Source organism: Pan troglodytes, chromosome 15 (assembly GCF_028858775.2).
Source record: "Pan troglodytes isolate AG18354 chromosome 15, NHGRI_mPanTro3-v2.0_pri, whole genome shotgun sequence".
NCBI lineage: Eukaryota > Metazoa > Chordata > Mammalia > Primates > Hominidae > Pan > Pan troglodytes.
In genome coordinates, this window is record NC_072413.2 from 92,290,269 (window position 1) to 92,313,363 (window position 23,095).

Here is a 23,095-nt window from a genome sequence, read left to right on the forward strand (position 1 = left end):
AAGACTCGACACTTGGCCGGGCGTGGTGGCTCATGCCTGTAATCCCAGCACTTTGGGAGGCCGAGGCGGGCAGATCACAAGGTCAGGAGATCAAGACCATCCTGACTAACACAGTGAAACCCCATCTCTACTTAAAATACAAAAAATTAGCCGGTCGTGGTGGCAGGCGCCTGTAGTCCCAGCTACTCGGGAGGCTGAGGCAGGAGAATGGCATGAACCCGGGAGGTGGAGGTTGCAGTGAGCTGAGATTGCACCACTGCAGTCCAGCCTGGGTGACAGAGCAAGACTCCGTCTCAAAACAAAAACAAAACCAAAAACTCGACACATATATAGTGAAGACTTGTACAATGTTAAGATTTCCCCCGCTCGGTTGGAAACCCTGAATTTGTGTGTATGTATTTGTGTAAGGTAAGTTACATTTTTTATTGGTCTGCGTTTTTCTGTCATGCCTGTGTACTTGGGAAATCTGAAACTGAGTGTCTTAGGAACTTCTTAAAGCAAATATGGGGGAACATTAAAAAGTATATTTAAAATATAGAATAGGTCCATTTTCTACCTTAAAGAGTAGTATATTAAATACAATTATTATACTGTTGTTGCTTTGCAGTGTATGTGGTGGGAAGAAGGCAGGAGTTTTTTATCTGCATGCTATATGAATCCTTCAATAATAATGTACCTTTTTATTACTGGGTTTGGCCGTATTGATTTCAGTGAGTATTGTGCTCTCACAGACTTATTTTTCCAGATTTCATCTCTTAAAAGTGGGAAATTTGACTGGATGCTACTTTATTCCTCTTTCTACTATTTTTCCACAAACAAATCTGACTAATTGAACACAAACAAGGTGACTTAAGAATGTCAGTTAGAGTTAGTCCTCTGTCTTTGGCCCTCTAGGGCCTAGAATTGCCTGTCCCTTCATAAGTGTCAATTAGTACTCTTGGAATGAATACAGGAATGAATTTTATTTTATTAATATGCAGTCTAAATACTGACTTTTCATCAGTCCAGGTTATGGAATGATGAAAAGTCAGTATTTAGACTGCATATTAATATTATCACCTATTCACATTACTCTGAATTATATTAAACAACTAATCAATAAATGAATTTTAGGTTTTTTTAAACATTAGATAGCAGACAGAAATCCAATTAGGCATTTAGTTAACATAGTTCACACTGTAAATCAGCTCTATTCAGGATTCTCTGAATATAGTCTTTTCTGTTTCTGTGACAAAAAATGACTGCCTAAGGAAGATCAGGGATATTTACGATTTTCCTTTTCACCCTGGGACAAAGTTCATGCTTATATTCTGTTTAACCCCCGTGGGTAGCTGTAGTGCATGCTGTTTACCTGGTCCCCATCAGATGTTTTAGATGGAAGGAAGAGTAAAAAGGGCTTGGGGACTAGACTCAGGAAAGGTAGGCTTCTGACTCTGCCATTGCCACACTGGAAGACCTTGGACAAGTATTTTGTTCCCACTGGTATATAAGGTATGACTTATCCACTAGATGCAGAAGACACAGTGCCCAAGGCTGACAGTACTGTAAGGGCCCATGAAGGTGTTTTGCTTATTGCCATATGCTAGACATATAACTTTGAAGCTAGATATGCAACTTTGAAAGACGAATATATTCATCTTTCTACCAATGCAGCCATAGAACATGTATATCTTCATGAAGGAAGGAGGAGTCTACAAGGTTAAACGTGCCTAGGGCCCATGAAAGTAAGCATGTGGACCTGTTTCTGGGTCCCTCTTTCTTTCCTTTGTAAAATGAAGGTATTGAACTAGATGATCTGTGATTCAGCCAATGCCTCTGCCAAGCGATTTGATGCACCATGGAAGCAGATGCTGTGATCAGGACTGGTTAGAGCTATTTTCTTCTGATGTCAGTCAGCAAGAAATGACTCCGTAATAGATTAAAATAAAACACTTATTTTGCACCAGAGAGAAGGAAAGAGAGAGAAGCACATGACTCAAGGAGAATGTGTACATGTGTTCCTCCCAAAGGCTTTATCTTGACATAGTGTTCTCATCTACAACTTTTTAAAAATCCAAATATGTGAGCAACAGAGAAAAGATATTCTACCCAGTTAGTCTTTAGCCAAGTAACTAAGGTTCTTAGAAACAAGCTTAAAATACCAGACAGATTGCACAAACATCTTTAAAAATATGTATCAATTTAATGCTTTTATAGTAGTCCTCCCTTATCCATGGTTTTGCTTTCTGCAGTCTCAGTTAACCATGGTCAACCATGGTCCAAAAACATTAAATGAAAAATTCCAGAAATAAACAATCTAAAAGTTTTAAGCAGCATGCCATTCTGAGTAGTGGGATGGAATCTTGCATCGTCCTGCTCTGTCCCACCCAGGATGTGAATTCTCCCCTTGCCCAATGTCTCCACACTGTCTATGCTCCTCGCCCATGAGTCACTTAGTAGCCTTCTCTATAATCAGTTTGACTGTTATGGTATTGCAGTGCTTGCGTTCAAGTAACTCATTTTACTTAATGTTGTTATTGTTGTTAATCTCTTACTGTGCCTAGTTTATAAATTAAACTTTATCATAGGTATGTATGTGTAGGAAAAAATATATATAAGGTTCAGCACTGTCCACCGTTTCAGGCATCTGCTGGGGGTCTTTGAATGTATCCCCCTCAGATAAGTGGGGACTACTGTATTTATTTGAGAACACCCTAAACTAGTTAAGAACAAAAGGAACACTCTCCCCTGCCATCCATTGCTGGTATCCTGTGTGTGTTTGATACCTCAGATTCAGCATCTACTACAGCACGAAGTGCTTATGCATGTCCTGAATTATAGGAGAGTCGGATTCACCACCCTGCCCAGAAACAGAAGCATTCCAGAGGTTTCTTCATAGATCATGAAATGAAATGGCCGGTCCACTTTGATGACAGGAGGCATGGAATAAGCAGTAATTTCTGACAAGATTCCTGCCACTGCCTCAGTGCCCCTTTCATCAACTTCAATCACTGTTCTTTGTAAAACCTGGAAAAGGAAATAACCATTTGTGTGGCAGTGCAAAGGAGGAATTAAATGAGCCCCTTGAAATTCTTCACAGTGGTCCTACCCATGGGGTCATGCTCCTGGGATTTAGTGGAGCAGGCCCATCTACGTTAAGAGGAGTGGTCTGGGGTTGCACCAGGGACTGCCACAGGAGTCTCAAACAATACCAGGAGACCTCAGGAACCCAATGTGAAGTATTGTGGAATAGTGAAACACATTCCGGGCGTGGACTCAGGATGCACTCATGCATCAAATCTTTATTGAGCATGTAATTTATGCTACTAATTCTTGAGCTGAGCTGGTGCTCCTAAAAGGTTTTCAAGCTGCCTGGATCCCTTGAGTCCTCTGACTTTCCTTTTGGCGGGCAAGGTGGAGGCAGGGAATGGCTAGTCTTCTGTAGCAGCTTCCCAGCACCTGGTACTACTCTGAGGCATTTTCTGGGCCAAGCCCAGGGGTCCCTGGAGCCTTCCTGAATTCTGGCTGCCTATATTGTGGCTGCTTGCTATGTTTGGGAGGCGCTTTTTTACAGAAACAAGATGTGATATGAGTGACATACCTATATAATTACTGTGTTATAAGAGATAATGAAAACATAACATGTAATTACACTGATTTTCACTCCAGGAAATTCCCTGATTTCCTAGGGGAAAATTAACTCCCCAGAGCAAAAAGAGGGAGAATATTTAATCATTTACAGTTTAAATTTCATGATGACCCTTCATAAAGCAGCAGCGCATTTCAGTTTTTCATGTGTTCATAGCAGAAACACTTTCAGGTGCTGGTCTGAAGGATTGTTTTATTTAATTGTCTTACCTCTCTTGAGGTTGTAAGACCTGATTCCAGGCCATGGTTACCCTACTGTGTCCTACTTAAGTGGATGCCATTTTTAGTCTCTCTTGGAATTGAAAATTGCAATTGTATAAGAAAATATTAAACCACACAGCTAAGGAAGAATGTAGAGAGATGTAGCTGCCATTTGGAAATCTGTGGGAGCATTTTTATAGTGATGACTGGAGTTTCCTACTGGCATTAGTGAACATGGGCCAGCAATGCTAACCAGTTCCCTGCAACATGCACAACTGCTCTGGACAACAAGCAGTTCCCCTCAAAACCAAGAACCCTTCCACTGAGAAACACTGAGTAACTGAAGGGATTCTATGTGGATGGTGACTAAACTTGTTCTTAGTAGTTTTAGAGATAGAACTAGGACCAAAAAGTATGAATCAGAAGTTACAGGACTCTCTCTCTCTCTCTCCATATATATATGTATGTCTCTCTCCATATATATATATATATGTGTGTGTATATATATACACACACACACATACACATATATACACATATACATTTATACACATATACATATATACATATATATACACACACACATATATATATATACACATATAACAATTTTAGCTATTTGTGGATTGGGCAGCTCTTCAAAGAAATGGTGAGTTTGATGTCACTGGAAGCATGAAGAGGAAGAGAGAGAAGTTGGAGGGCTATTTCGTAGGGCTATGGAGGGGATTTCCACAAGGAGGGAGAAGTTGGGCTAGATGATGTCTAGGGGTTTGTTTCATTGTAAAGGTGGTGTAATTTCATGAACTATTCAAGTTGTATTCAACATAAATGATGATGCCTCTGTAAACCAGTTCTATTTCAGGGTCAAATTTCTCCCTGAGCACTTTAAGCAGAGGGGGAGAGGTCTGCTTAAAATAAATTAGTTGAAAAGCTATTTTAATGAAGTTGCTTGAAATTCTTAAAACATCCAACCTGGGTGCTATTTCAAGTATTTGGGACTTAAATCTAATTTTCCACTACAATTAGGTATTTTATCAAAGTTAAATGGTTTGTTAAAACATTTGTTTTGGTGACATTTCATGCTGAGGTTGGGCTCTGATGAAAGATCCTGACTTACCCTGGATACTTGGAGATTTCTTCCAGTAGCTGAGAGTTCACTAAGGTCAGCAAAGGGTGAGAAGATTCTTCTGATTCCCATCTGCCTAAGCAGCTCATGCATCTCATACTTCTGATCTAGCTTGAACTTCGGAAAGAAAACTTCCATGTTTCTGTGGTACAAGAACAGATGATGGTGAAATGTAGACAAAGCCCTAGTCTATGGACACCAAAAAGGTCACAATTTTTGTTCTTTAAGATTATTTCCATTAATGAGTCTTTCAGTTGACTATGTAGTTCATGCCATTCTTTTACAGTGGTCTACTCAGGGAAAATATTTCTAGCTTATCAAATAGTACTTCAGCTTCAGTGAATGAGTTTTATTCCTCAGCCAGTGACTCACGTTTTCTTTAGCAAAGTACTTATGTGTTCATTTCCCTATATTTTAAAAACAACCTGAGTTAACAGCTGCTTTCAGCAGTCCTGCAGCCTCCTGGATGATGGCTGTTTTCAGCTCCTGGATTCTGCAGACCCGAGGAGTCTGGGGATGGATGGGGAGGGGAGCAAAGAAAACTTTCAACCCCTACCCATCTTTAGCCAGAGAAGCTCTGATACCATCTATTTTGTATACTGGAGTCCTCCTTTGAAAATGTGTTGCTTGAAAAGATGAGTTCTGTGGCTCAAAATAAAATTTTTTTATTTATTTAAAAATAATTGAGGACATGACATGTCTTGAAGATTAATTTAAAAAGTTATTCAGCAAACATTTCTTGAGGGCTTATGATGTTTGGGGTTCATTGTTAGGTGCTAAAGATATGAAGAAAAATGAAAGAAGAATAATGAAGATAAAACTAACCCTGGGGACCTTTAGCTGCACTTGTCTGCCAAAATCTGAGTCACAGGATTCAGAAGCCATAGCCATGGAATTCGTATTGCAGCCATTTTCCTTGTACTCCAATAGGTGGATTAATTTATTGGGCAGATATTTCAGTGCCCACTCTGTGCTTTCTTTCCCTCTCCTCTATATTTACAGACCCCTACCCTGTCATGTGTCTAGATTCTAGTTCTATGTTGATGACCGAATTTATATCTCCGGCCTGGACCTCACCCTAGACTCCAGATCCACCTGTCGTCTTGACATCTCAACTTGGATGTCTAATAGATATTTCTGTTCCAAGTGTTTAAGACTGAACTTCTGCACTTACCCCAGACCTGTTCCTCCCCCTTTCAGTAAATGGCAAATCCGTCTTTCCAGTTGCTAAGGCCAAAAACATTGTGATCACCTTTGACACCTCTCTCACCCACATCCAATCGATTAGCAGATCCTGCACTTCCTAATAGATCCAGAATCCAGCCACTTCTCACCACTTCCACTACCACCACTGCAGTCCAGGTAGCAGCATCTCTACCTGGATTGCTAGTAACCTTCTAACCACTCTCCCTTGCTTCCATCCTTACCCCCTAGTGTCTTTTCTCAACACAGGAGCTTATGTGATCCTTTAAAGACAGAAATCAAATCAGGTTGCTTCTCTACTCAGAACCATCCAGTGGCTTCCTGCCTCTCTCAGGAAAGCCCAAGTCTTTTCTGGGGACTGGGCCCCTGTTTCCTCTCTGATCTTACCTCCAATTGCTGAAGCCACACTTGCCTCCTTGATGTTCTTCAAACCCACCAGGTACACTCCCATCCCAGAACTTGTACACTTCTGCCTGTAACATAACACTTCTCTCCCCGAATATATCCACATGGTTTATCCTTCATCTTCAGATGTTTGCTTACTGTTACCTTCTTGGAGAGGCCTTGTCTAACCTCCATCTGCATCCTGATGATGCTTCTTGTCCCCTTCCCTGCATTATTACCTATTTTTAATTTACTCTTTGTCTTCCTTCAATAGAATGTAAGCTGCATGAGGGCAGACTAATTTTGCCTGTTTTGTTTGCTGATGGATCCCTGGCATCATATATTTATCACAGTCGCAGAACGTAAAGTACTGATGGACTCAATGAATGAATCAGCCAGGCACTCTGTGACAGATGCTGGGGATAGAGTGGAAAAAAAGACAAATGCTGCCCTGCCCTCAGGAAGCTTATAGCTCACTGGAGGAGACATTAAATCACGGTGCATTCAATGAAATTGTGTGAGTGTTTGCCAGTACAGAAAGGTAGAGTTTGTATAGGGTGTGGGCAAGAGTTGTACCTGGTTTTCATGTTTCTGAGCCATGTCTCCACCAAGTCTGTGGTCAGGTAGTCTTCAAGGGCGAGGTGGTCACCCATTTTCTCCATGAGGACGACCAGCATGGTGGCATTTCCTTGGTAGGGCAGTTTGAGGACATGACAACGAAAATTCTTGTCAAAGGTGGAGGCAAACTTGCCTGCACCGTACATCATGGGCACCTTAATGGTCTTGTACTTGTCCAGGTGGAAAGTGTCGACTTCGGTGAAGACAGGGTCAAATGGGGTCAGCCATTTCCCTGAACAAGTAAGAGAAGAACTCATTGCAGAAATTCCCTCTTTGAAAAGCATTGTTCTTGCTCAAATAATAGAGAGGGAGCCTTCTATCTCACTTCTCTCACTTCTCGTCTTCTCGTTCCAACTAGGAAAGGCGTTCCCTAATTGGGTTGGCTTTTCCACAGCTCAGGCAGGCAAAATAAATTTCCCCAAAATTTTCCCCGTCCTCTAGCCCAGCTAGCAAAATGCAGCTCCACTCGCAGGCCCTATTGGGAATCGCACACGAAAGCAGGGAAATGTTTCCTAACAATCCCTGGCTCCCCTCATTGTCCTGGACCTGAACGGAATTCACAGTCGTTCCCTCATAGTTGGCTCCAGCTTAGAGAAAAGCCTTTGCCTGGCACCTCTGACTGCCACTTTGTCTCATTCACACCAGGCACAAGCACGTGCAGAGTCCAAGGTGGCAGGAGTGACACTTCTCACCCACCCACTGTTTAGTGTGGTTCTGAGAGAAGGCCCCACAATGCAGAGGCTACTAGCAGGCAGGTACATTACTCTCTACATAAATGTCTGTCCTGGGGGTGTGGCCTGGCTGGTTGTAAAGTGGCTTCCCCTGCCGGGGCTTTGTAAGTCTGGTGCCAGCTCTGCGAAAGTGGCATCCAACCCACGTCCAGTGCCCCATTAGGGAGGCAGGGCTGGACAGAACCTAGGATCAGGGGGTCAGGAGGCCCTTGTTTGGGTTTTGCCTCTGCCACTTATTGTGTGACCTTGATCAAGCTAACGTCTCTGAGCTGGTTTCATCTTTAGAAAGGAGACAACTCCGGCTCTACCTGCTGATTGGCAGTTTGGAAGAACAAGTAAACAGTAGATACTCAGTGTCTGCTATGTGCCAAGCCCATCTGGGCACTTTACATTCATTGTCTCATTTAGCCTCTAACACTGTAGTAGGTGGAGTGTCCCTATTTTCTATAATAAGAATCTAAGGGCAGAGAGTTGGTCAAAAAGTAAAAATGAAGGAGCAATGATGCAATCCTAAATCCCCCAGATAATCCCCCAGCCCCCCTTTTTTTGGAAAGACCCTATGCTTCTAAGTGTCAGAGGGGAGCTGTGTAGAGTGCTCTGAAAATTATAAGGACTGCAAGCACATAGGATACCAGGGAAGGGCCTCAAATGACAGTGTCTGGCACTGTTCAATATGTGTATCAATCTGTTTTTGAAACGTGAAAACACATTCATAGAAAATCATGTAGCGTTAACCATATGCTGGCCTAACGAAAGGAAAGGGAGAGACAATCGTAGGGCCCTGTGGCCTTGGGAGAGCAGAACATTGTCAAAGTACCTTTGAACAAGATGTAATCCACAAGAATTAATTTGGTTTCAGGATCAATCTCATCAAACAGTTTGGGAATTTTCCCCCCAGTCTCTTTGTTAATGTAATGATTCATGAGCCTTTTGGCCTGTGAGGCATTGCGAAAATTCATGGGCACGCACTCTGTATCAAAATACCTCTTGGATAAATTGAAGAAAGTCTCTATGACATCAAAATCCTTGTGGATGAAGGCAAAACTCCCCTGTGTGAGGCCCAGTTCCAGGTTGTGGGAGAGGGTCTCTCTGAGTCCCTTAAAGAGGGAAGGCAGGAGCCCGGGCTTGGTGGGCTTCAGGGCCTGCAGGTGGAGCCCTCTCTTGATCTGGGTTTCGGTTGGCCCTGAGGCCCCCAGCATCAAGCCTGTCATGGCCAAGGACATGCCAAATGGAGAGAAGACCATGTTGCCATCGTGCCTCATGGAGATCTTTCGCAGCAGGCTGAATCCGAAGTTTGAAGTCTCCTTGGCAAGCTGCTGCCTGCTGGCCATCAGCCAGGCTTTCTCTTCCTCACTGGCCTTCTCCTCGCTGGCCTCCTGCTCATCTTCCTCTTCCTCCCTGGGAGCCTGCACTACCCTGCTGGTCTGGTTCTGAGGGGCCGGGGTCTCTGGCGACTGAGGACTGGGGGCCAAGCCGGGTACCAGCCACACCTGTGCCAGGAGGACAGAGAGCAGGAGACTTGGCACCACCTTCATGTGATCGGCTGCGGAGGCCAAGGAGTGCCTCCCTTCAGCTGCAAGACTTCCTGTGGAGAGGAGAGGATAGAGATGGTTTTAATGCCTCCTAAAATGTCTTTGTGGATAGTAAAAGCTTCTTCAGGGACCCTGTCTCCTTCCTGTGGCTCAAGTAGGTTAGCCCTGCCCCAGGGAGACCTAGAGCAAGTGTGGGTGACATTTGCTCACCCAAAGAGGGGACATTATTTCACAGAGCAAAACCTCCTCCAGTTCCCATTCCCTGCCAGGCCGGCAGGCAGCTCTCAGTCCTGACCCCTTTTTCATTCATCCCGTCTCCTCCCTGAGGGCCAGGGCAAGAGAGTCCACTCTGGGAGCAGGAGGCAGCACAGAAGGTGGGGGTCCGAGCAGTTGGAATCAGGGGTCCTCACACACCTTTCCTTGATCTGCTTCATTCACTGCCCTGACCATCTGGTCGTCAGGCTGCCCATCCAGATGGGTGGCCGGCCTTGCCCTGTGCCCTATTTGGCTGGGGATTGGAGTGCCTGCATGCCCATTAGGCAAGGAAGGGGGAAAGTATTGGAGCTTTCCTGGATTTTTGATCAAAATTCTCTTTGCACTGCACCTCTGCTACGCAGTTCCTTGGAGGTCTTCCTTCCTTCCTTCCTATAGCTGCAGCTCCCGGGTAGCAGGAGGCCCCGCAATTCATACAACCCACTTCTGGGCTCCCTCCACTGTGGCTTCATAGAGCCCTCACAGCCACCTGGGCTGCATGCCGGTTCTCACTGTCCTAGGCTGCACAGCGTGGGAGCTACACTTCTTCACCGTTAGCTGTCCCCTTCTCTGTCGCCTTTTAGGCTCCCTCCACATCCTTGGACACAGAGCCTGGCTCCTGAACACTTCCATGTTTTCCATCCAAATACATGGCTTGGGACTGGGCTGGGCCACCTGGCTGTGTCCAAACTCAGTTCTGGTGTTCAGCCACACTGCAGGCCTGATCCCAGAGGCTGGCTGGGCAGAACCCCTGGGACACCTGCCCTCCCTCATCCTCACTCTGGGCCCACTGCCCTGGGAGGGTCTGGGTGGGGTAGGCCACCCAGCCCAGTGAGCGCAGGGTGAATGCTGCCGGCCTCACAATAGTTCCCATCAGCAGAGACCCTTATTCTTGACCAAGGTCACCTGCAGCAAAATGTGTTGACAGGCGGTGCTGCCAGGCCTCTTCTCCCTGATGCAGGGGCTGAGTCCTTATCTATGCCTGGGACAAAACCGCCTCCAACGCCAGGGCCCAGTATGTTGCCCCTTGCTCGAGCTGAATGGCACCCCGGAATTCAGGGCCTCACTCTGCAGTCTGAACGGCACTACCCTCTACCCTGTAGAAGCAGTGAAATACTTCCACTGTGTTTCCCAAAGGACACTGTTGAGGAAGCTCTTTTTGATTCTAAATGGCAAGCCCGCATTCAACAGGTCACCCAAGTATTGTAAACATTGGGTAAATAGCTCTTTCAGTGTAAATGCAGCCCAGTTTCACGCTTTTATTGTTATGGACTGAATGTGTCCCCTGAGAATTCATAAGTTGAAGCCCGAACCACCATTGTGATGGCAATAGAGTTGGGGCGCTTGGGAGGTCATTAGGTTTAGATGAGGTCGTGAGGGCAAGGCCCCTGTGATAGCACTAGTGCTGTCATAAGAAGAGAGCAGAGTCCCCCTCCGCACCTCCTCTCCATGGGAGGACACGGTGCGAAGGTGGCCATCTGCAAGCCAAGAAGACAGCCCTACCAGAATCCGGCCACGCTGGCACCCTGACTCGGACTTTCAGCCTCCAAAACTGTGAAAAATCAATGGCTGTTGGAGCCACCCAGCCTGTGGTGTTTTGTTAGAGGAGCCTGAGCTAAAACGATTACGTGGCATCATTTAGTGCTACTTTCTACGTTAAGACCACACAGAATACTCCTGAATTCAAGGTTACTTCTCCCTGTACAATGGTCAGGAAATTAGCCCAGCACGCCAACCAGATGTCACCACCTCCAAATGCTGAGTCTTACCTTCCTGTTCTTGGAGCTTGTCCTGCAGTCTGCAGTGGTAGCCCAGTAATTCCTGGGCACTCCTGGACATATATCGCCTAAGGTCTTTGTAAAGTCTTTGCTCATCTACCCAACCCTTTGGAGTCTAGGCCGGGAGTTCAGGGGGCGCTCCTGGACTAGGACACCATCCAGCATGGTGAGGACACACCTTCCTAGACAGAACCCAGGCCATAAGGAATCACCAGCTCACCTGCCACTTCTCAGCCCTGGGAGAGCACACATCCCCGCCTCCCCTCAGCCCTGGGAAGGGGAGCCCTGCTTACTCCGGCTGTGAGTTGTGGTGGGTGAAATACCAAGCCTTTCAAGCCTCTTTCCCTTGGCCTCCTTCCTGCAGAGGAGCCGCTTGTGTCTATAATTCGCCTCTTACCCCACTCCAGCTCCCAATCTGTATATACAGTCCCTGTGGAGTGTAGGATGGAGGTCTTTGCACTGCTCAGCCACACAGCCCTCACATGGGAGCCCACCCAGGGATGATACCATCCTTCCCGGTCCCTCCCTGATGAGACTCATTGAAGCTCTCCTGTAACCCACTGCCTCTTACCAGTGTGTGGCCTTGGGTCCTGGAAAAGTCCTTCATTCAGAGCAGAAACCAAAGCTTCAGCTTTGCAGCCCAGAACCTTCAGCAAATATTTGCTATTCCAAAGTATGATCCCCTGTGGGACGGTTACTGATTAACATCCTGCTTGTGATGGTGGAGTTTCTGGAAAACCAAAGACCAAGTGGGAGGCTTCCCATACTCCCCAGCTCCTCCTATAACCCAGAATATGACCCAAATCCCATCACGAGAGCTTCTGCCTTGCAACTCAAGGCTTCGCCCCAGTAAGATTCAGCTCTGTCTGGGTGGGGTGTGGGGGATTTGTCTTGAGCTGTTCTAGGTGCTGAACACCTCGAGAAAGAAGGCACTGGGGGATCCCATGGATGCTTCCTGAGTCCCCAGCCTGGTACTGGACACTATGAGGATGTGGGTTGGGGGGCACAGCAGAAATGTTCAGGACCTGTTCTCTCAGCCCCCAAGGAACTGGTCAGTCCAGTGGGGGAGGCAGACAGGTAAATCACTACTTAGAGTACATAGCTCCTTTCAAGGTAAATTTCCTGCTTCACAATGTTGCTGGACTTGAGACTGAATCCTCGGGTACTCAGAGTTGAGGCTGGTGGAGACCGTTTACGGCAAAACTTTTCAGACTTCTCAGACTCTCTTTTTAAATATATATAAGTAAATATTTTGTTATGTGCCCCTTACTACTACCATTGAAGTGAAATGTATAGCTAATATAACCTACCCACAAAATTAAAAAAAAAATAATGCTGTAATGATAATATGGAGGCATAATAAAAGAGAATAATGTGTCCCTGAATATGGCAGTGCTGTGGCCTAAGGGCCTGGGCAGGTGCAGTGAGGCTGTCCAATGTGGAGCCCGCGGGAGGTCGCTTGTGTGCTGCTCACTGCTGGCCAGTGAACACGACAACCAATGTTACTACCAGGGATAGAGTTTTTGAAATGGTAAATAATGCTTGATAAAGTTTCAAACAAAATAAAATATAGATCTTTCCCTGATTTACACGGTCATTTTCTTCACAGAAAATGCAGTGTGTAGTAAAACCTTGGATAAATATTGTATTTTTATATCAAATAAAGCAGCCCCAGGACTGACAGTCTAGGCTCAGATAATCCCACGTGAACCTGAGGTGGACATGTGAGTCCTGGGGAACCCGGCGGCCTCTTCATCATGGGAGACTGCCCTGCGTGTTCTGGTATGTCTGGCATTGCTAACCTTCAATCCTTAAATGCTAGTAGTACTCCCCCCAAACGTTTGTGAAAGGCAGAAGTGTCCCAACAAGTTTCCAGAGTGTTCCTTTTGGGCAGTACCTGCTCTGTTAATAGGCAATTCTTTAAGAGGTGAAAGTGAGGGTGTAGAGGGGCCAGGCTGGACTCACACCACGCACAGGAGTCAGCCTTTGCCTGCCCATCCAGGTCGAGCTCTGCAGCTGCGGGCTTGTGGATTCCCAAAAAGCAGGGGCTGTTTCCTCCAGGCCTGGGAAGGTGTCTGCTTTGCTAAATGTCTGAGTGGAGCCAGCGAGTGTGCAGGTCTTAGGGCACAGGGTTTCTTTCTTTTTTTTTTTTTTTTTTGAGACAGAGTCTCTGTCTGTCACCCAGGCTGGAGTGCAATGGTGTGATCTCAGCTCACTGTAACCTCCACCTCCCAGGTTCAAATGGTTCTCCTGCCTCAGCCTCCCGAGTAGCTGGGATTACAGGCGCCTGCCACCATGCTAATTTTTCTATTTTTAGTAGAGACGGGGTTTCACCATATTGGCCAGGCTGGTCTCAAACTCCTGACCTCGTGGTCCTCCTGCCTTAGCCTCCCAAAGTACTGGAATTACAGGTGTGAGCCACCGTGCCTAGCCAGGGCACAGGGTTTCAGAAATGGATCCTTATAAAGGAAGGCAGCAGAGTATATTGGGAAGATTGTGAAGGCTTCAGCCAGGCCATTGCCTCCTGCCTGGTGTGAATCTGAGGTCCTCTGCTCCCAGTTCCTAGCTGCTGGGATGTAAGTTAACCTCACCGAGCCAGCCTTTCTTCCTCTGTCAAATGGCCAGAACTCAGACTCTGTCCTATGAATATCTCTGCAGCACCAAGGAACCAGGAAGGGGGTGGATGATGTTGCTCCTAAGGCTGTGAGCCCTCACCCCAGGGTGTGGCTCAGAAGTCCCCCTCCTTCAGGGAGGACATTATTCCTGTACAGCTCCCAACAAGGGAGCTGCCCACTCTTTGACCTTTAGCCCTCCAGTTAGATGGGAAAGTGAGAAAACTCAATGCATAGCACTGTAGCCTGAGCTCTTTTACCAGCAGCATGACCCTGAACAAGCTACCTAACCTCTCTTAGCCTCAGTTTACTAATCTGTAAAATGGGGTGCCCCAGGCTGAGCTGTTAGGACTTCTGAGAGGATGAACTGAGGTGGTGCTTGTGGAGTTGAGTATCTCGCCCGGTAGGAAGGAAGTGCTACAGGAATGGCATTTGTTGCATAATTTTAGAGCCAGATTGAACCTCAGAAGTAAGTAACCCTGTCCCCAGGCTTTGATTTTATAAAGGAAGATATTCAGGCCCCACCATGAAGGCCTCTCCTGCTAGAGTTAAAGCAGAATAGACCAGGCTGTCTGACTTCCAGTTGTTATGAACTTTAGCTTCTCACACTCCTTGGCCAAAAACGATTGGGAAAGCTCTGACGGGAAGGCCTCTGGTGATCCAGATAAACTCAGAGGCGATGCAGAACCCTTCCTGGAACTCCCCTCAGGCAGGAGGCACAACTTCTGAAAGCCACTCTTCAGGGTGACATCGAGGGGCTTCTAAAGCAAATTTGTCCAGAGACCTACAGGGTTAAACGTCTGAAAAACAAGTGTTAGGGCAGTCCTATGAGACCAAAAGCAGACTCCAGGAAACAGTGAGAGAACTGCAAGAGTTTACTTTGTGTGGATCAGATGAAGGGGGTGTTTGGGTAGGTGGGTAGTAAAGGAAACCAGACTATGTTACCCCTTGATATGGTCTGTCTGTGTCCCCACCCAAATCTTATCTTGAATTGTAGCTCCCATAATTCCCACGTGTTGTGGGGGGTACCCAGTGGGAGATCATTGAATCATAGAGGTGGTTTCCCCCATACTGTTCTTGTGGTAGTGAGTAAGTCTCATGAGATCTGATGGTTTTATAAGGGGATTTTTAAGGGGAAATTCCTTTCGCTTGGCTCTCATTCTCCCTCTTGCCTGCTGCCATGTAAGACCTGCCTTGATTGTGAGGCCTCTCCAACCATGTGGAACGGTGAGTCCATTAAACCTCTTTTTCTTTATCAATTACCCGGTCTTGGGTATGTCTTTATTAGCAGTGTGAAAATAAACTAACATACCCCTAAATATGCCTTTCTGATATAAAAATTATTTTTGAACTGAAGGTAATTAAGAAACAGCAAATGGAGAAATAGTTTTCTCTATCTTTCCCCCTTTCTTCCTAAAGACAGATAAAAATTCCTCTTTACTGGAAATGACTCTAGACTCTTATCAACCCAGAGATGGCATCAGAGGAATATGCAAACAAGCCTTATTCCTTTAGTTTCCTCCCATATGTTTACCTTCTGTGATTTCCTGCCCTTGGAAGCATAAAACCACTTCCCTTGTCCCGACCCATGATTTTCCTACTAATTTATTGCTCTTTATTAAAGGTAAGTGGAGTTCTAAGGCACCATTTTGAGTTACTTTTCATGCAGGTTTCTCCTGTGTGAAGTGCATGGCCCATGTTGTAAGCTGATTTTTCTCTTGTCTGTCTTTTATTACAGGAGTCTATCCCAACAAAGAACTAAGATGGGAAGAAGTCAAGTTTAGCCTCCTCCCACAGTAGTACAGAGGTAGGAAAAAAAGGGCTTTCCAAGTCCTTGCAACATACACACACACATATGCACATGCACACACAGGTGCAAATTTCTCGCTGATTTCCAGACATCCCTCCTGCCTTGAACTTTAAAGACATCTTTCCATTGTGTTATGGCTTATGTGATTTCTTCTTTTTAAACTTCTAATTTAGAAATAACTTTAAACTTAAAAAAATTTGCAAAAATCATGGTCTCCACATCTACCCTTCACCCAGCTTCCAAAAATATGAACATATCATATGACTATAGTACATAACCACAGTGTATTAGTCCATTTTCACGCCGCTGATAAAGACATACCCGAGACTGGGAAGAGAAAGAGGTTTAAATGCACTTACAGCTCCACATGGCTGGGGAGGCCTCAGAATCATGGTGGGAGGCAAAAGGCACTGCTTACATGGTGGCGGCAAGAGAAAATGAGGAAGACGCAAAAGCAGAAACCCCCAATAAAGGCATCAGATCTTGTGAGACTTATTCACTATCACAAGAACAGTATGGCGGAACCACCCCCATGATTCAAATTATCTCCCACTGGGTCCCTTCCCACAACATGTGGGAATTATGGGAGTACAATTCAAGATGAGATTTGGGTGGGGATACAGAGCCAAACCATATCATTCCGCCTCTGGCCCTGCCAAATCTCATGTCCTCACATTTCAAAACCAATCATGCCTTCTCAACAGTCCCCCAAAGTCTTAACTCATTTCATCATTAACCCAAAAGTCCACAATCCAAAGTCTCACCTGAGATAAGGCAAGTCCCTTCTGCCTATGAGCCTGTAAAATCAAAAGCAAGCTAGTTACTGCCTAGATACAATGGGGTTACAGGTATTGGGTAAATACGGCTGTTCCAAATGGGAGAAACTGGCCTAAACGAAGTGGTTACAGGGCCCATGCAAGTCTGAAATCCAGCAGGTCAGTCAAATTTTAAAGCTCCAAAATGATCTCCTTTGACTCCAGGTCACGTTGATGCAAAAGGTAGCTTCCCTTGGTCTTGGGCAGCTCTGCCCCTGTGGCTTTGCAGGGTACAGCCTCCCTCCTGGCTGCTTTCACGGGCTGGCGTTGAGTGTCTGTGGCTTTTCCGGATAAATGGCGCAAGCTGTCGGTGGATCTACCATTCAGGGGTCTGGAGGACGGTGGCCGTCTTCTCACAGCTCCACTAGGCAGTGCCCCCATAGAGATTCTGTGTGGGGGCTCCAACCCACATTTTCCTTCTGCATTGCCCTAGCAGAGGTTCTCCATGAGCACCCCGCCCCTGTAGCAAACTTCTGCCTGGGCATCCAATCGTTTCTGTACATGTTCTGAAATTGAGGCGGAGGTTCCCAAACCCTAATTCTTGACTTCTGTGCACTTGCAGGCTCTACCACGTGGAAACTGCCAAGGCTTGGGGCTTGCACGCTCTGAAGCCACGGCCTGACTCGACGTTGGCTTCTTTCAGCCATGGCTGGAATGGCTAGGACACGGGGCACCACGTCCCTAGGCTGCACACAGTACGGGGACCATGAGCCCAGCCTACAAAACCATTTTCTCCTAGACCTCTGGGCCTATGATGGGAGGGGCTGCCATGCAGACCTCTGACATGCCCTGGAGACATTTTCCCCATTGTCTTGGGGATTAACATTCTGCTCCTCATTACTTATGCAAATTTCTGCAGCCAGCTTAAATTTCTCCTCGGAAAATGGGTTTTTCTTTTCTACCACATTGTCAGGCTGCAAATTTTCCAAACCTTTTTGCTCTGCTTCCCTTATAAAACTGAATGCCTTTGACAGCACCCAAGTCATATCTTGAGTGCTTTGCTGCTTAGAAATTTCTTCTGCCAGGTACCCTAAATCATCTCTCTCAAGTTCAAAGTTCCAGAAATCTCTAGGGCAGGGGAAAAGTGCCACCAATCTCTTTGCTAAAACATAACAAGAGTCACCTTTGCTCCAGTTCCCAACAAGTTCCTCATCTCGATATGAGACCACCTCAGCCTGGACCTTATTGTCCATATCGCTATCAAGCTTTTGGTCAAAGCCATTCAACAAGTCTCTAGGAAGTTCCAAACTTTCCCACATTTTCCTGTCTTCTCCTGAACCCTCCAAACTGTTGAACCTTTGCCTGTTACCCAGTTCCAAAGTTGCTTCCACATTTTTGGGTGTCTTTTAGGCAGTGCCCCACTCTACTGGTACCAATTTACTGCATTAGTCTGTTTTCATGCTGCTGATAAAGACAAACCTGAGACTGGGAAGAAAAAGTGGTTTAATTGGACTTACAGTTCCACATGACTGGGGAGGCCTCAGAATCATGGTGGGAGGCGAAAGACACTTCTTACATAGTGGTGGCAAGAGAAAATGAGGAAAATGCAAAAGCGGAAACCCCTGATAAATCCGTCAGATCTCGTGAGACTTATTCACTATTATGGGAACAGTATGGAGGAAACTGCCCCTGTGATTCAAATTATCTCTCACCAGATTCCTCCCACAACATGTGGGAATTATGGGAGTACAATTTAAGATGAGATTTGGGTGGGGACACAGAACCAAACCATATCACATAGTATAATGGTCAAAACCAGGAAATTGCAGTGATTCTGTATATTGTCATTATTCAAGCTTTTTTTCAGTTGTCCTACCAATATCCTTTTTTCTTGTGCAGGGTCCAATCCAGGAACCCATGTTGCATTGGGTTGTCACATTTCTTCATTCTCCTTGAGTATGGCACAGCTTCTCAAGTTTTGTCTTTCTTGACCTATGACCTTTTGAAGAATACTGGCTAGATATTTTGTAGAATGTCTTTCAATTTGGAATTTTCTGATATTTTACATGTCAACTTTAGGTTGTACGCATTGGGCACAAATATGGCAGAGGTAATATGCCTTTCTTTGTGTATCATTTCAGCTGGCTGGCATAATTTCTGATAAGAAATCAATCCTTATTTTGATATTTGTGCCCTGTATGTAATATATCCTTTTTTCTAGCTGCTTTTAAGATTTTCTCTTTATCTTTAGTTTTAAGGAATTTGATTATTAAAATTGATTTTTAATTATTGATTATTAAAAGAGCACCTTGGCTGGTGTTCTTTCTCCTGCTTTGGGCTTGTTGAATTTCTTGGAACTGTGAATTTATAGTTTTCATCATGTTTAGAAAATAATTTAACCATTATTTCTTAAAATATTTTCCTGTCCCCTAAACTGCCCCCTTCCTGGGGCTCCAATTTCATGTGGTGATGTAATGGTGAGGGCTTAGGTCATGTGTAGTTTTATGTGCACTACTGCTGATTTTATAGCTTGTTGGGGTGATGTGTAAGAAATATTCATGCAGCTACCATTATCCTACAGTCAACCAGAATTTTATGACTTATAGAATAAATTAGCTATTTAAGGATATGAATGGCAAGATTTTTGGCACTTTGTTATTTGCCTTTTAAATTTGATTATACTTTTAAAAATGTTTGTGTGGTTGAATGTATCTATCTTTTCTTTAGTCATTTCTGGATTTATAGCATTCTTAGATAAGTCTTTCTCATTATGAGATTATTTTTAAAACATTCATTATATACTTTTTATTTTAGGATTTCAATTTTTTATATAAATCTTTGATCTATCAGGAATTGATCCTGGTGTAAGGATGACAGTGATTCTAATTTACACTGTCTTTCAGCTGGCTACCAGATTGTCCCCAAACATTTTAAATAAATGTTTTAACACAGTTTGTTTGCCCCATTTATTTGAGATGCCTTTTTTTTTTTTTTTTTAAGAGAAGTCTCATTCTGGTGCCCATGCTGGAGTGCAGTGGCGTGATCTCAGCTCATTTCAAGCTCTGCTCCTGGGTTCAAGCAATTTTCATGCGTCAGCCTGCTGAGTAGCTGGGGCTACAGGCGCGTGCCATCATGCGTGGCTAATTTTTTGTATTTTTAGTAGAGACAGGGTTTCACCATGTTGGCTAGGTTGGTCTCAAACTCCGGACCTCAACTGATCCACCTGCCTTGGCCTCCCAAAGTGCTGGGATTACAGGTGTGAACCACTGTGCCTGGCCTGAAATGCCACTTTTCGTTTAAAAATGAAAATTTTTAAACTGTATTGGTTAGCTTATAAAAGTGAATGATGTAAAAAGCATATTAAAAAAACAAAAACAGAAACAAAAACAAAAAAATGAGTAAGACGCATCTACAACCATCTGATCTTTGACAAACCTGACAAAAACAAGAAATGGGGAAAGGATTCCCTATTTAATAAATGGTGCTGGGAAAACTGGCTAGCCATATATAGAAAGCTGAAACAGGATCCCTTCCTTACACCTTATACAAAAATTAATTCAAGATGGATTAAAGACTTAAATGTTAGAACTAAAACCATAAAAACCCTAGAAGAAAATCGAGGCAATACCATTCAGGACATAGGCATGGGCAAGGACTTCATGTCTAAAACACCAAAAGCAATGGCAACAAAAGCCAAAATTGACAAATGGGATCTAATTAAACTAAAGAGCTTCTGCACAGCAAAAGAAACTACCATCAGAGTGAACAGGCAACCTACAGAATGGGGGAAAATTTTTGCAATCTACTCATCTGACAAAGGGCTAATATCCAGAATCTACAAAGAACTCAAACAAATTTACAAGAAAAAAACAAACAACCCCATCAAAAAGTGGGCAAAGGATATGAACAGACACTTCTCAAAAGAAGACATTTATGCAGCCAACAGACACATGAAAAAATGCTCATCATCACTGGCCATCAGAGAAATGCAAATCAAAACCACAATGAGATACCATCTCACACCAGTTAGAATGGCAATCATTAAAAAGTCAGGAAACAACAGGTGCTGGAGAAGATGTGGAGAAATAGGAACACTTGTACACTGTTGGTGGGACTGTAAACTAGTTCAACCATTGTGGAAGACAGTGTGGCGATTCCTCAAGGATCTAGAACTAGCAATACCATTTGACCAAGCCATCCCATTACTGGGTATATACCCAAAGGACTGTAAATCATGCTGCTATAAAGGCACATGCACACTATGTTTATTGCGGCACTATTCACAATAGCAAAGACTTGGAACCAACCCAAATGTCCATCAATGATAGACTGGATTAAGAAAATGTGGCACATATATACCATGGAATACTATGCAGCCATAAAAAAGGATGAGTTCGTGTCCTTTGTAGGGACATGGATGAAGCTGGAAACCATCATTCTCAGCAAACTATCACAAGAACAAAAAAAACAAACACCGCATGTTCTCACTCATAGGTGGGAATTGAACAATGAGAACACTTGGACACAGGAAGAGGAACATCACACACTGGGGCCTGTTGTGGGGTGGGGGGAGGGAAAGCATTAGGAGATATACCTAATGTAAATGACGAGTTAATGGGTGCAGCACACCAACATGGCACATGTATACATATGTAACAAACCTGCATGTTGTGCACATGTACCCTAGAACTTGAAGTATAATTAAAAAAAAAGAAAAGAAACAGCTAAAAAAAAAAGAAAAAATGAATAAGACGAATTCAATCATTCACCAAACAGAAACAGTGTTCCTGGCGCTGTAGGGGGTAGTATCATATTAGCGCAGTGTTAGGGCAACTGCCATAAGATGGCCCAACCCCAGCCTCTACCTGGGGTTTTGCTTCAGTGCATGTTGCTTTTGCAATAAGAAAGGAAAACCAATGAATGTTGGAACTGATTCTGTGTTACTCTCTTTTCACACTGCCATAAAGATACTACCTAAGACCAAGTAATTTATAAACAAAGGAGGTTTAATTGACTAATGGTTCCACATGGCTGGGGAGGCCTCAGGAAACTTACAATCATGGCGGAAGGGGAAGCAGACACATTTTACTGGCAGCAGATGAGAGGGACAGTGTGTACAGGAGGAAATGTCAAGCAATTATAAAACCATCAGATCTCATGAGAACTCACTATCATGAGAACAGCATGGGGGAAACTACCCCCATGATCCAATCACCTCCCTCCCTGGACACATGGGGATTACAGGCTTCTCCCTCCACATATGAGGATTACAATTTGAGATGAAATTTGGGTGGGGACACAGAGCCAAACCATATCACACACATCTGCTAAGTCTCCTCCTATCTTTCTGGAGTAAGACTCCACTGTTCACCCACAACAGGCTTCCAGCGTCAGCTGCTCTGGTGGGGGCCCAGAAATGTCCAACCCCCGCCCCGCCCCCCGGCCCCAGGAAACTTTAAAGACTAGAAACCTTAAAAGACCTTCAGTATCTTAGCTCTCATGGACCTGGCTGGGATTCTGTCTCTTTCCCACATACCTTCCTGCACCGCCCTGACCCCTAAGACCCATGACAAATTAAAGATGCCACATTCGTCTGCAGTTGTCAGGGCTGTTAAATCAAGTTTAGCCTAATGCGGCCTCCTTACATATTTTAAATTTGGCCTAAAGATTTCTCAGTACATCATGAACTATAACAAGTGGAGGGATGAACAGACCATAGCCTACACTTGTGCCAGTCACCGAGTTTTGGCTGATCAAAAGTAGCCAAATAAGACAAACATCAATCTATAACCAATCCGGCTGTTTCTGTTCCTCTCTTCTGTTTTCTGTACATCGCTTTCCTTTTTCTGTCTGTAAATCTTCTTCCACCACGTGGCTGAACTGGAGTCTCACAGCTGAGGAGGCTGTCCGATTTGTGAATCATTCATTCCTCATTTATACTATAGATTTAGTTCAGCTGAAGTTTGTCTTTTATTAGGGAAGAGGGGAGGGTTTGTTGGCCAGAGGAGTTGCTCCTCCTGTGGCAGTACCAGGTGTTATGACCTGAATGTTTGTGTCTCCCCAGATTGATACATTAAAACCAAATCCCAAAGTTGATGGTGTTAGAGTTGGAGCTTCTGGGAGGTGATTAGGTCATGGGTAAAACTCTCATGAATGCGATTAGGACCCTTATAAAAGAGGCCCCAGAGAGCTTTCTCTGCTCTTTCTGCCTTGTGAGGACACAGCCAGAAGATGCCACCCCTGAACCAGGAAGCAACCTTCCCCAAAACCCAACAAGGCTGGCTTCTGATCTCAGACTTCCAGCCTCCAGAACTGTGAAAAATGCATTTCTGTTGTTCATGAGCCTGTGGTGCTTTGTTATGGCAGCCCACATGGATGAAGATGCCAGGCCTGGGGATTTGCAAACACTACTTTAACACAGTAACCTCCAGAACCCCCCTGCCCTTCTCTTTAACCACACCGGTCA

The 23,095-nt window shown here is 44.7% G+C and overlaps 1 protein-coding gene across 2 annotated transcripts; it reads right to left on the reverse strand.

The window, feature by feature from the left end:
- Window positions 1-2,162: 2,162 nt before the first annotated feature.
- On the reverse strand, window positions 2,163-12,134 carry SERPINA10 (serpin family A member 10). 2 transcript variants are annotated; one of them, XM_054666268.2, is made up of 6 exons: window positions 12,024-12,123; window positions 11,444-11,634; window positions 8,708-9,475; window positions 7,118-7,391; window positions 4,946-5,096; window positions 2,163-3,006 (listed from the first exon to the last, which is right to left on the reverse strand). In XM_054666268.2, the coding sequence occupies exons 2-6, from the start codon at window positions 11,511-11,513 to the stop codon at window positions 2,815-2,817; spliced, it is 1,455 nt and encodes a 484-aa protein (XP_054522243.2). In that variant the 5' UTR covers window positions 11,514-11,634; window positions 12,024-12,123; the 3' UTR covers window positions 2,163-2,814. The 2 variants fall into 2 exon arrangements, with proteins under 2 accessions (XP_054522243.2, XP_003314543.5); XM_003314495.7 differs by lacking the exon at window positions 11,444-11,634 and having other exon boundaries at window positions 12,024-12,134.
- Between the last annotated feature and the right edge of the window lie 10,961 nt (window positions 12,135-23,095).

Coding starts and splice junctions, on each gene's coding strand:
- SERPINA10 (XM_054666268.2), bottom strand. CDS start 11,513: ATGTCCAGGAGTGCCCAGGAATTACTGGGCTACCACTGCAGACTGCAG. Junction 9,476..11,443: donor CAAGCTCCAAGAACAGGAAG/GTAAGACTCAGC, acceptor TCCTCTCCACAG/GAAGTCTTGCAGCTGAAGGG. Junction 3,007..4,945: donor GAAATCTCCAAGTATCCAGG/GTAAGTCAGGAT, acceptor TTCCTTTTCCAG/GTTTTACAAAGAACAGTGAT.